Genomic DNA, 14,486 nt, shown 5'->3' with positions numbered 1-14,486 from the left:
TGGTATTTCTGCTACCCAAAATGTCATATTGTTGATATAAATGCGATGTTTAATAATGCGAGCAAAGACCACTCTCATTTTTCGCATTTAATTCACGCTCGCGTTAATTTCAAGATTTACAGTAATCAGGGAAATGAGTATCTAATGAAACCTTGTGATTGATGAAATCAATGATATTGTTGTCGACGTTATCAAAAGATACAGCATCTTATTGTGAGTAAGACAAAAATATTTTTGGAAGAACTGCAACCGGTGGTAAGTCTCTGTTGATATCACGATATACCATGTTTCCTCCTGTAAACATTATCACCAAGAACTCGCAACTCTGTAATACTGGTATCCTTACAAAGAATGAACAACACAACTGCCGAACCATGTCTGTCAGTAATCTGCATCTAGTTGTTGGCCATGAGATGAATATAAAAGTTGATGCTTGTTGTCCAACTCTTTTCCAGAGCTTCTCGGAACTTGGTCTGGAAGTGGGCCTTTGCTTCTTCGTCGGTGAGATCTGGTTTGAGAGTTTCCCGCAGATAGTCTACGTCTTTGGTGCAGGTGAGCTGCGGTATCCCTGACGACAGCATCATGAGGAAGAGGGAGAAGAGGAGAGGAGCTTTCTTCCTGAGGATCAGATACGCCTTCTCACAGGTACTCTGGAACCTGGCAACAAGATACAGGAAACGAACTACGGTTATAACGAACTACAGTTATAACAAACTACGGTTATAATGAACACGCTTATAAAGAACTGACGGGTATAAGGAACGATCATTTGTTATATATGCTCAAAACAAACTACGGTTATAATAAACTAAAATTAGTGTGCCCTTTGAGTTCGCTATAACTGTATACTCTTATGAATAATATACTTAGGCTATTACCAGTGAGGAATATAATATATCTGATACATATGAGTTGTCTGAAACCTACTACCAGCCATGACCTTCAACATTTCCTTCACAGAGGATAAACAGCAAAACCTTAGCTATTAACAGGGGTGCATCTGGGAACAGCCTTCTCGCGATGCTGTTACATGTGTACCATATGGGGTTTAACATTGCATTCAAGATTATTCCAGTTATACAGCGATGTGTGTATGCGTGTCTGCTGGTTTTATACAGCTAGCCCAGTAACCATACCACGGTTTAACAATTTTACCCCACTCTGACACAGTATACAGACTCTGAGCTATCCAGTCTGGTTTTATAACCTTACTGACGAGCACCAGGCAGGCGAACACCAAGTATCATCTTTTAACATCTTTTGGTATGATGCAGTGGGGAAACAAAGAATTGCCTTCCGTTCTAAAGGAGACACTCTGTCCGCAAGACCATGGAGGCGGTCTCCATACATAGGGAAAACATGTAAGAATTTTTCTTGCACGATCCCTCTACAAAGGGGGGCATCTGACACACAACACACAACGCCTACCCACATTGTCAGTGAGACTTTCCATTCTCCGGGCATACACAACTAGACCACTGAGGTGGGAATACTATATACAGTGACAGAAGTAGCAAATGTGTGCAGGACAAGTGGGATAGAATGTTATTTTACGCTATATCACGATGACCATTAGCCAGTGGTCGACAGTATGAGTAGCAAGCAATACTGTTAGGAACAGATGACAAACAAGGGAAAAAGTGAGCATGGCTCACTAATACCCCCGACCCGCCTAGTGTGTCAGTAGTTTCAAATTAAATAATGGATAGGGTTAGGGTTTGAAAAATTCATTAAAAAATGGAAAATTAATAAAAACAAGTTTCTTCTTTTGACTGCACCCCTCCATATGACACAGATTATATGTACTAAGTTTGAAACGAATCCACTGAATAGATTAAGAGAAATCGCGCGGACAAAGTTTTCTGATGGACGGACTGACGGAACCTTGGTATAACTAACAATGAGTCAGGTCACAAATTATAACCAGCCAATCATTGTCAGTCTTCTGAGGACACATATCCATAAGGTCACCTCGTGGGTGGTCATGGTGCATTACTTGGGACTTCTGTCAAACACAGCTGTTTTTACCTTTTGAAGTTCTCGGAGTTGTTGCTCTTGCCCTTCTGAATGACATAGACGAAATGTGTCGTGAGCACGAAGGGAACACGTTCTCGCTTCACACCAAACTTGCTCTTGAAGTTGCCCAAGAAATGGCCAAAATCAATGTGGAATAACTGAAAAAGAAAAATGGATCATGAATTATTTATTTCGTCAGCCAGAGTGGCGGTAGGCATTATTGCCAGGGATAGATATCATGACGGCCTGTAAATAATCAGGTCTCGACTTGGATTTTGTTTGTGTGTTGTTTAACGCCACACCCAGCAAAGTTCAAGCTGTATGACGGCAGTCTGTATGATTGACGTCATGAGCATCGATCTTCGCAATTGGGATACGATGACATTCATCAACTTAGTCACCATTAGTAGCCTCTTACGACAAGCGTGGGTTGCTGAAGATCAATTCTAACCCGGATCTCCACGGGTCGTCTCAACTTGTCAAACCAGTGTCTGAAGGTGAGTGCACAAATCTAAGCCAATAGGGTACAATAATTACAACTTCTCGGTGAAGAGAGGTGTATTTCGAACAGTCACTTGCCTAGGGAGACACCTGTGCTTCATGTGTTTCAGTGTAGGGCTGGACTGAAGCCCTGGAAACTTCAAGAACATGACACCCATCCATCTACCCTCTGTGACCAATGTTGCTTAACTTGTGAGTTGTGACCTGAGCATTGTACCCAGGACCACGAGTCACCACTCTTCATTCAACCAGCCAAGTCTCTGAGCCTGATCACCTCACACTCATGAATCAAAGATGTTTCTCTCAATAATATTCCAGCTCTATGACAGCTACCTGTAAATAGTTTAGTCTGGGCCAGACAAACCAGTGATTTATACTGTGAACAACGATCCAAGATGTGGGTTATAATGACACGCTATCAATCAAGTCAGCAAGTCTGACCACCCATACCATTGGTCGCCTCTTACCATCAGCCTAGGTTGCTAGAGACCTGTTCTAACCCGGAATCTCTACAGGCTGTGCATTGGTCAGCTTTTACAACAAGCACCAGACACCGGAGACCTTTTCCAACCCAGAATCCCCCCATTGTCAAGGAGATGAGTCAGTGTTCCTACCTGTCCAGACTGTTTGAGCATAATGTTGTCGTTGTGTCTGTCCCCGATACCCAGGACATAGGTGGCGACACAGTACCCAGCACACGACAGGATGAACTCCTCTACTGCCTCGTCCAGTCTGAAACAAACACAGAGCTTTCAGTAACTCTTGTAAACTGCAGGTCAAGGTCATTCAAAGCAATGTTTGGTACGTTTGTTGCATGGTGTAACTGGCAACTTGTCCCAGTTTCTAAAACACTTTTTCCAGGAGAAAATACACCAAACAGACACCTTCACACGGTTCTTTCATTCAAACATAGGGCTTTCTGTGCTTGCAACCGAAGAAAGGCGACAGCATCATTACCTTGGTTCTTCTTGAACTCTCAACAAGTTGCCCTTACTAACAAGACTGCATTACATGTGTCAACAAGCATTTTAAAGTAATAAATAGTCTGTTAATTGTTTAACACCGCACTCAACAATATTCCAGCTATATGACATCAAAATGTAAATAATTGATTCTGGACAAGTCTGGGAACAATGATCCACGCCATCAGGGCCCAGTTTCACAAAGCAACCTTAGTGCTAAGACTATCATAAGCCTATGTTAAGGTATGGGAGTTACAATTGTCTTAGCGCTATGATCACCTTGTGCAAGTGGGGCCAGGTAGTAAGGCAATTAACCAAGTCACCAAGCTGACCACCATTTGGTCGCCTTAACTGCAAGCTGGTTGCTAGGTTGCTGGGGACCAATTCTAACCCGGAATCCCCACGGGGGAAGTAAAAAATAGATACAGGAAAAGTATCTCACATTTTGTAAGGAAATATAACAAACAGGGAATTTATGCTAATATTATTACCCAACATGGCATAGTGGCATGAGAATGTGCAGTTATTTCAACAATAACCATACCAATCTCAGTGATTGATGAATGAGCATCACTCCCTCCACTCCCCAGTGCACAATGAGTGACACCATCAATAATGAAAAACTCCATTCCAAACCTGCTTCTCATGATATCAACCACTGGATTGTCAATTATTGTTAAACAACAAACTAACCAACTTGGCTCTTGCAAGATGCATGAGGTTTCTGGGGTCTAATCTGCGTTTAAATCACTACAGGGTACACAAGTCTGATCGTTGTGGAAGGAAAACCCAAAGAGTTGAAAGTCATTCACTGTATTGTTAAATACATGAGTACAAGTACTGGGCTGCGAAGCCAAGGATCGTAATTGTGGAGAATCATGCACTTGACCCTACACCGTATCCTGGTATAGCAAGAACCATAACTCTGCAAAGTGAATGGAAGGCTCCTTCACAAATCAAACAAAGTAACTTAATCCTCATGCCCTATCTGGCTAAAACAAATTCAGTAATTTTACTCATTTGTCTGAAAGGTGAGGTGAGGTGAAATTGGGTTTAACGTCGCGTCCAAGATTATTGCACTTATATAGCGACGTGCATGTACGAGTATGTGTTAGTGTGGCTGCTTGTACTAGTCTGGACTGATGCTGATTTATAGTGCTAGCTCACTGAGATACCATGTCGCAGTTTAACATGAATACCCCACTCAGACACAGTATACTGACTCTGAGCCGACCAGTCCTTGTTTTAGCCCCTTAATGCCGAGCGCCAGACAGGGTAACAACAAGTACCATCTTTTAACGTCTTTTGGTATGACCCGGCCGGGGATCGAACCCCGGACCTTCCGCTCTCCGGGCGGACGCTCTACCACAGGACCACGGAGGTGGTCTGTCTGAAAGGAACAGTACATCCTTGTATGAATGAGTTATTCGCTTTTGTGACCCGTGAAGATCTGGGGTAGAATAGCTCTTCAGCAATCCATGCTTGTCATAAGAGGTGACTAACGGGATCTAGTGGTCAGGCTCGCTGACTTGGTTGATGCATGTCATTGATCCCATTTGGGTGGATGGATGCTCATGATGTCAATCACTGGAATGTCTGGTCCAGAATCGATTATTTACAGACCGCCATCATATAGCTGGAATATTGCCAAGTGTGGCGCAAAACAACAAACCAACCAACCAACTCGCTCTTTTGTTAATACTTCAATTTTCTATTGCTGTCCACCATTGCGAGCTTCATCATTGCTACTATTAGGGCGTTTACATTCAGATGAGTCTCCACATATTTTCACATACTCACTCCCCAGTAACTTGAAAGAACCAGAAACTACCCAAAATATATCTAAATGCAGAGCTCCAGATAAGCTGCGTATCTGCGTAAAATACGCATCAGAAATGCAGAAATCTGCAGTAAAGTAAAATCCAAGCGTATCAAATAAGCAACGAACATTACAGATAAACGTGCATTCCGCCAACCTTGCCAAACTCCACGATGACAGTCACATCATGATCATTTGCCATCACACTTTCTCTTAGAAGTATCGTGGTATTTTTGAGTCCTATAAAGCTCTCGAACCCACACGACACCAGTTTGCAGGGACTAGATGAATAGTGTTTTTAAATATTTAACTTAAATACCCACATGTGCAAAAACTAGTACCCAGACAGAATTACTGATACCCAATGATTTTAAAGTGCATGGGTAAAATACCCACAACACTAAAAGATTTTCTGGAGCTCTGTAAATGTAACATAAACAAGTATTTGTCACAGAAGTGACGAAATGTCCCCCGCCTGTATATACACCAAAATACCAAATATGAAGACAATCCAGCGATTAGTTCTTGAGATATCGCGGCAACTCTGTTTTCCAACTCCAAAAGCAGATTTGCCTGCTGTGACCTTGAAAATAGGGTCAAGGTCACCAAAACCGACTGGTGTCTGCGGTGTCTGTATATACACCATAGTTCCAAATATTAAGACAATCCTGCGATTAGTTCTTGAGATATCGCGGCAACACCGTTTTCCAACTCCAAAAGCAGATTTACCTGCTGTGACCTTGAAAATGGGGTCAAGGTCACCAAAACCGACTGGTGTCTGCGGAGTCTGTATATACACCATAGTCCCATATATCAAAACAATCCAGTGTTTAGTTCTTGAGATATCGCGGCAACTCTGTTTTCAAACTCCAAAAGCAGATTTGCCTGCTGTGACCTTGAAAATGGGGTCAAGGTCACCAAAACCGACTGGTGTCTGCGGTGTCTGTATATACACCATAGTTCCAAACATGAAGACAATCCTGCGATTAGTTCTCGAGATATCGTGGCAACACCGTTTTCCAACTCAAAAAGCAGATTTACCTGCTGTGACCTTGAAAATGGGGTCAAGGTCACCAAAACCGACTGGTGTCTGCGGAGTCTGTATATACACCATAGTTCCAAATATTAAGACAATCCTGCGATTAGTTCTTGAGATATCGCGGCAACACCGTTTTCCAACTCCAAAAGCAGATTTGCCTGCTGTGACCTTGAAAATGGGGTCAAGGTCACCAAAACCGACTGGTGTCTGCGGAGTCTGTATATACACCATAGTTCCAAATATTAAGACAATCCTGCGATTAGTTCTTGAGATATCGCGGCAACTCTGTTTTCCAACTCCAAAAGCAGATTTGCCTGCTGTGACCTTGAAAATGGGGTCAAGGTCACCAAAACCGACTAGTGTCTGCGGTGTCTGTATATACACCATAGTCCCATATATGAAAACAATCCAGTGTTTAGTTCTTGAGATATCGCGGCAACTCTGTTTTCAAACTCCAAAAGCAGATTTGCCTGCTGTGACCTTGAAAATGGGGTCAAGGTCACCAAAACCGACTGGTGTCTGCGGTGTCTGTATATACACCATAGTTCCAAACATGAAGACAATCCTGCGATTAGTTCTTGAGATATCGTGGCAACACCGTTTTCCAACTCCAAAAGCAGATTTACCTGCTGTGACCTTGAAAATGGGGTCAAGGTCACCAAAACCGACTGGTGTCTGCGGAGTCTGTATATACACCATAGTTCCAAATATTAAGACAATCCTGCGATTAGTTCTTGAGATATCGCGGCAACACCGTTTTCCAACTCCAAAAGCAGATTTGCCTGCTGTGACCTTGAAAATGGGGTCAAGGTCACCAAAACCGACTGGTGTCTGCGGAGTCTGTATATACACCATAGTCCCAAATATGAAAACAATCCAGTGTTTAGTTCTTGAGATATCGCGGCAACTCTGTTTTCCAACTCCAAAAGCAGATTTGCCTGCTGTGACCTTGAAAATGGGGTCAAGGTCACCAAAACCGACTAGTGTCTGCGGTGTCTGTATATACACCATAGTTCCAAACATGAAGACAATCCTGCGATTAGTTCTTGAGATATCGTGGCAACACCGTTTTCCAACTCAAAAAGCAGATTTACCTGCTGTGACCTTGAAAATGGGGTCAAGGTCACCAAAACCGACTGGTGTCTGCGGAGTCTGTATATACACCATAGTTCCAAATATGAAGACAATCCAGTGTTTAGTTCTTGAGATATCGCGGCAACAAACAGGTGGGACGTACGGACGGACGGACGTACGGACGGACGGACGGACAGTCGTGAATACTATATCCCCCGCTTCGCGCGGCGGGGGACAATAAGGAGCTCCCTACACAGTACTCTTAGACAGGATGTCCTGCCAGTCTTCAAGAGAATGACATGCAATGAGTAAACAACTGAAGGTACACTGCTATTGAACAAATTGATTTATATAATTCTTTCCTTTACGGTTGACTTTGTCATTGTAATACCTGTTAGCTAAAAATCGTAATGATTATGGCAACGGTAAGACTAAAAAAAATAATAGTCTTGGTTATAAGGCACCGCCCGCATTGTTATAAAGTTTGCCGCACTTTTTGTTTTAATTTCCATTTTAAAAAAGCCCCCCCAAACCTTAAATATTCCAAGTCAAATGGTAGTCAAATACTGTATTCCAGTATTTTACTCATCAAGGAATTCATTTGTGTAGGGAGGCCCTTTCCAAGGTCGATTGGGCAATACTGTTTATTTGGTTACACAACTGTTTATTTGGTTACATACTAGTTTGAATAACCCCCCCAAAATAAAAAAAAATACTGCCCACCTGCACTATATTTTGAAAAGTCATTGCCTGAGAACCAATTCTTTTTTTTTAAAGCCTAATTTATGGTAGTCATGTCTGAACAAGTGACCACTCCTACACAATCAGTACAAGATGAGACTTACGACTCCTGAGTCTTATGATGGTGCTTGAGCCATTCAAATACTGCCTTCTTGTCAAAGGCTCCTCTGTTGAACCACTTTTGTATGTTAGCAATCGTCTGAGATTGACCCACTGCCTCGATCACACCCTGTTCTTGTCCTGTTGCTAGGCAACGGTACACGTTCATCCTTCACACAGAAAATACATAACATATGTATAAATGAGAGAATTAATAAACTAAGTCTGGGTCCAGTAAACATCTTAAAAACAAATCTAAATTATCAATAGCCTGATGATATTCTCACCAATAATTATCAATGATAAAAGGTTTTTTAACCAATCATACCAAAGTCATTACTACAAAGAATTACATGATGCAAATCATTGGACGATGCTGACCTGTCACAACACAACGATCTGTTTCATGTCTGGGTCATATGTTCAAAATCTTTCCACATTTATATTTTCTTTTTTATAGATGCTTGGATTGCTAAGGCCACCAGCTAAACTAGCAAGAAAAGTTATTGTTTGGGTAAGTAATACTTATCATTGTCTTTCTTTGAATAATCACAAGTGAGGGCCAAAATCGATTGACAGAACTATTGAAACAAAGTTTTCTTCCTGTAAGTCCATGTGTACGAGTGTCATAGAGTGAACATTATTTAGGAACATTTAGGTTGCCTTATTTTAAAGCTGAATAATTGAATATATTCCAAATTATTTGGAAAATATTTCTAATAATCAAAAGGGTAATGCACTTCATGTTCAGCAGACTACAATATCCCCTATAATGATACTACTCAAAAGAAGTAAAAGAACACCCGATTCTTTCATATTCCTCAAGTTAATCTGGACTGCCATGACACCCGATTCTTTCATATTCCTATAGTTAATGTTAAAACCAGCAAGCAGCCAATCAGAAAACAATAGTTCATTAGCGAATGTGGTCTACATGGTTTTGGGTCTACAGAAATGAACGAAAATAAGATTGCTAATCAAATGTCCCCGGATCACTTTCAGTTTATCTAACTGCACTTGAAGAATACAATGATGGCTTCTTACCGAAGGTCAAGGCCCTCTGACTGCCAGATGTTGTCCATGATCTCCAGCATCTGCAGTGTCAACATGTCCTGCCGCAGATCTGTATAAAACATCATCACGTATTACCGGTGCATCAACCTACAAAATCATTGTTCAAAGCTACCTTGAAAATTCAAACATTTGCAACTCTATGACAAAGGAAATCTGTTCTTATTACAAGGTTACAGGTGTACCAACCCACAGGTCTTAACGAATAGTCACAGGACATAGATTTCCAAAAAGAAAGTATTTTTGTAGTGTCACAGATAAATGCAATGTTTTTATACTTACCTCACACTAAAAAGTGCTTTAGCCTCCCTACCTTACAGACAGTAAGAGAGAGTGAGTGAGTATGGTTTAACGACGCTTTAAGCAATATTCCAGCAATATCACGGCGGGGGACACCAGAAATGGGCTTCACACAATGTACCCATGTTAGGAATCGAATCTGGGTCCTCGGCATGACGAGCGAATGCTTTAACCACTAGTCTAATCGATCGCCCCAGGAAAAGTGAGACGGTTGAAGCAGTCTATTGCCAGAAATTCAAACTGACAAACAAAGCAAAAATAATTTAGCAGGGTTAAGAGTATTCGGCGTCCTGGCAGTCATCACTTGTTTGAAAACATAATGGTTAGTTGGCAAGTTCAACTCCAAACATGGTTGAAGCCATCTATCACAGTGGGGAGCTTTCACTAATGGCAGCGATGGTACAGGGAGCTTCGGAATGGGATTTTCAAGATGATATTCAAGATTCAGAGGTAGGTCTCGGCTCACTGTGAGGAGCTTGGTACTCCCTCATATGCATCACTGTATGACAGCAGATCCGTGGCAGATCAGTGGCGCCAGAACGGGGAGGCAGTGGAGGCAGACCTTGCTTGAAGTAGTCCATGGCTGACAGGGAAGGCAGGCTTGCTGTAATAAACCCCAGTCACACTGAGGAATCACTGCAAAGTGTGCCAGGTAAGGTTCCCTCCTGTTGACATGGAGGTCCATCGTAAATGAAAGTGCTTGAATCTCGTGAGGGTTGTGGGCTGGTCCTGGTGGCGGAGTGCATTGAATGAAAGCATCTAAAAGTGAGTTGGTCGAACTTGTTAGTTCTTGTTGAAAAGAGCGAGACTGTCAATCATACTCAGCTTCGTGGAACCTTTCTTGGGGACCAGAGCACACATTCCCCATGTTAGGTTTTTAAAACAATTCACATCTCATAGAATATAAACATGTTCATGGAAAACAAGTTGATCCATGCACCCAAACACTAACACTGTGTGTAGAGTGCAAAACAGGCAACAAAAACTTATTCCACATATATATCATAAGACATATGTTAACAGGTCATTTACAAGAAAATAAATGAGAGATTTACCATAAACTTCTAAAAACATAAAGCAAACAACGAAGTAGATAGTTCAAATAAGAACCCACAAGATTGGATAAATTCAAGATGGCAACCTTGCCATGAAAATGTGCTAAGTTACTTGGTCGCAATTGTTCTGCGAAAATAAACAGCAAAAAGCAGAATTATACCGCAGAGAAGTGGAATATACGTCAGAAAAGGATATACTTGAGCAAAGCCACCGGAAAACCGTCAGGATAACTTAGAAGTATCAGAGGTAAGCCTCGGCTCACTGTAAGGACGTCTGTCATGTTGGCAGAATATGAGGGAGTACGGGCCAAGGTGGATACCTGTCTCTCTGTTCCAGTACTGTCTGTAAAGGTAGGGAAGCTAAAGCACTGTGAAACGTCAAGTACGGTAAAACAGACTTCCAATAGAAAGCATTATTAGTCACAAAACAGATTTCCAAAAGAAACCGGGATCTTCTGCTCACTAACCATCTCCATTCTTATATATAAGGGACATGTCTTGACCAGCTTCATCCTTCCACACCAACCACAGAGGCCTCTTCTTCGACTTCATGAACTTGCACTTGTCTATGCTGTAAATGAAACAAACCAAAGTTATATTTCATTGAAATTCCGTTTTAAGCCACTCTCAGCAATATTCATGGATATAGCCAAGTGACACCAAGAATGTGGGCAACAGATCCTGTGGTGTGACAAGTAAAAGCTTTAATATCTACCATGCTATCTAAAAGTAATGGGATGATACACCATTGCATCGGTGGATCGCAATTTCTTTACTTCTCAATACAACTAATGATCACAATCGCACACTAAATTAAAAGCATCGATTCTTACATTAGATGTATTTTATAATAAATGTTACACTAAACACTAATGACTGGAGAAAATGAGTAGTGAAACCGAAATATTTTCATCCATTGTGCCATTCCTGACAACTGTAAATCGTATTTGGCCATCCTGTCTATGAAAAAGATGGCTTACGCCCCAAGGATAAGAGCACATGCAAGTATCGTGATACGTATTGGATCGCACAGCTGGTGTATACTGTCAACTAAACCATGGAGGTAGTCTCCATATATAGGGAAAACGTAACATTATCTTTCAAAAGTGAGAATCTCATAACGCAGAGGTGTACAGCACACAAGGCCACATCACATCCTGAGTGAGAGAACAGATTGTGTTCTAAGTTACAGCCAAAAATATTCCAGGAATATCACAGGGATATTTTCTGTTAGCATAAGTTGCTGGGGGGTCAATTCTAAACTGAAATCCTTATTGGGAGACAAGCATAGGTTGCTGGGGACCTAATCTGACCCAAAATCCCCACAGGGAGACAAGCATAGGTTGCTGGGGACCTAATCTGACCCAAAATCCCCACAGGGAGACAAGCATAGGTTGCTGGGGACCTATTCTGACCCGAAATCATCACAGGGAGACAAGCATAGGTTGCTGGGGGGGGGGTAAATTCTAAACTGAAATCCTTATGGGGAGACAAGCATAGGTTGCTGGGGACCTAATCTGACCCAAAATCCCCACAGGGAGACAAGCATAGGTTGCTGGGGACCTAATCTGACCCAAAATCCCCACAGGGAGACAAGCATAGGTTGCTGGGGACCTATTCTGACCCGAAATCATCACAGGGAGACAAGCATAGGTTGCTGGGGGGGGGGGGGTAAATTCTAAACTGAAATCCTTATGGGGAGACAAGCATAGGTTGCTGGGGACCTAATATGACCCAAAATCCCCACAGGGAGACAAGCATAGGTTGCTGGGGACCTATTCTGACCTGGAATCCTCACAGGGAGACAAGCATAGGTTGCTGGGGGCCACTACTAACACACTGGGTCAGCACCAGATTAAAATGGGGACTTACTCTAGACTTCTGAGCCTGAAGAGAGGGGACAGAGGGCTGCAGAGGTTGGAGAGGATGTCCTGGTAGGTCTTTTGTTGGAGTACAGCCTGCATGTCCTTCTTGGCTTGCTCATGGGACTTCTGAAACACAAGTGAGTGGGTGAGTGAGTGAGTGAGTGAGTGAGTGAGTGAGTGAGTGAGTGAGTGAGTGGAAACTTTTGTACATGATAAACATTTCATTTGGAATTCTTACTACACTCAGAATCCCAGTTTGGTAACTTATATATTGTATCCCTAAAAGGAGCAAATTTTATCTGTTTTGAATTTTTTCTCAGACCAAATTGTAAATTTTACATTAAAGTGTATATTTATATACTTATCCCATCTCACACTACGCAATTCTTCCTTTTTCTTTCGCCCGAACACATCCCAGCATCACCATGGTCACCACCCCTAAAATCAGTCACACACTGTAATCCCACGCAACTTCATACGATACGACGTGACTACCCCAGCTGACTGGTTGGTGGAGCTGTGATGCGGGGATGGTCGGGAGGGCACATGGCGTGTGAGATGTATAAATATACAAATTAATGTAAAATTTAAAACTTAAAACTAATCCTATCTCACAGTATGCATTTATCCCACGGTTGGACGGTGGGGTGCAGATACTTGTAGAGACTGCACCGCGAGACAGGCATGAGGAAGCTGGTGTCAAACAGTGAAACAAATAAACTAATTCATAACGATGCCTGCTGTCGTAGACACGAGTGAGAGGACAAAAACACAACAACAGAACAAGTAGAACAAAATGAGGTGAGGCGAAATGGGGTTTAACGTCGCGTCCAAGATTATTGCACTTATATAGCATGCACGTGTGTGTGTGTATGTGGCTGCTTGTACTAGACCGGACTGATGTCGATTTATAGTGCTAGCTCACTGAGACACCATGCTGCAGTTTAACATGAATACCCCACTCAGACACATTTTACTGACTCCGAGCCGACCAGTCCTTGTTTTAGCCCCTTAATGCCCAGGCCCAAGCAGGGTAACAACAAGTACCATCTATTAACGTCTTTTGGTATGACGCGCCCGGGGAACGCGGTCCAGAACAAAATGAAATCGTGTAGAACATACGTTACATGGTTTCACGTTTGACATTGTTACACAAACTGCAGCGTAACTTGAACAAAGATCCATTCAGTGATCAAGAACGAACAAGCACAACTGACCTGATCACCCATGTTGTATCGCTCACTCTTGATCAACCCGTTCACGACGCAGAGTTTGCCGAGAGCTTCCTGCTGCTTGTGTAGCGCCATCATATGCTCGCCGCTCGCCACCAGGTACACCTCCAGGATGAGCCGGTACTGTACACTCACGTACGGGTTGTACATCTCCGACCTGACAACACAGTCATTGGGAGTCAGTCAAGGGAGATGATCAGTCACGTAAACTTCATCATATAAGGTGAGTGTGTATGTATTGATTTCAGTTGCATCAGCAGTAATGACAGTTATTCGTGGCTTAGATCGGTATAGGAACACGAATAATATAATCCATGCCTTTGTGAACATAATTCATATTTTTATGCTTAATATGATACTTATGATATGCAAAGAGCGGAATAATCTCTTAATCACATGATGTCCTTCTTTCAATAATTCACGTTTACAACATAATTTCACACTGGGAAGTAACTTTTGAAACCTGTTATCAACGATTGGTTGAAGCACACTATGTATGACAAAGTGACAAATGACAAGAAGCCGCTTAAATTACTACTTGATAAAACAATGAGGCCATAATGGATTAATCTAGACCTGATCAGAGGCCAATATTCTGGTCCAAGGCAGCAGCAAATGTTTTCATTTTAAAATTAATGTGATAGTCACGATTAAAAAAGCCTTTGCTTAAATTTTATATCATTGCATTGAATACAGTGCAAAAATACAATAT

At 42.1% G+C, this 14,486-nt stretch overlaps 1 protein-coding gene across 3 annotated transcripts in view; it reads right to left on the bottom strand.

The window, feature by feature from the left end:
- The window catches only part of LOC124119737 (phosphatidylinositol 4,5-bisphosphate 3-kinase catalytic subunit beta isoform-like), a 54,392-nt gene continuing 39,906 nt past the window's right edge, over positions 1–14,486 (bottom strand). For all 3 annotated transcript variants that reach the window (XM_046482369.2, XM_046482370.2, XM_046482371.2), the window contains 8 exons: positions 13,760–13,931; positions 12,550–12,668; positions 11,145–11,248; positions 9,296–9,374; positions 8,257–8,421; positions 3,132–3,249; positions 2,029–2,174; positions 1–657 (listed from right to left, as the gene is read on the bottom strand). In XM_046482369.2, coding sequence (XP_046338325.2) covers positions 396–657; positions 2,029–2,174; positions 3,132–3,249; positions 8,257–8,421; positions 9,296–9,374; positions 11,145–11,248; positions 12,550–12,668; positions 13,760–13,931 — 1,165 coding nt within the window. In that variant the 3' untranslated portion in view covers positions 1–395. The remainder of the gene's footprint in view (positions 658–2,028; positions 2,175–3,131; positions 3,250–8,256; positions 8,422–9,295; positions 9,375–11,144; positions 11,249–12,549; positions 12,669–13,759; positions 13,932–14,486) is intronic.

Source organism: Haliotis rufescens, unplaced genomic scaffold (assembly GCF_023055435.1).
Source record: "Haliotis rufescens isolate VD_foot unplaced genomic scaffold, xgHalRufe1.0.p SCAF_13, whole genome shotgun sequence".
NCBI classification, from domain to species: Eukaryota; Metazoa; Mollusca; class Gastropoda; order Lepetellida; family Haliotidae; genus Haliotis; species Haliotis rufescens.
This window is presented reverse-complemented; position numbering and strand designations above follow the sequence as displayed.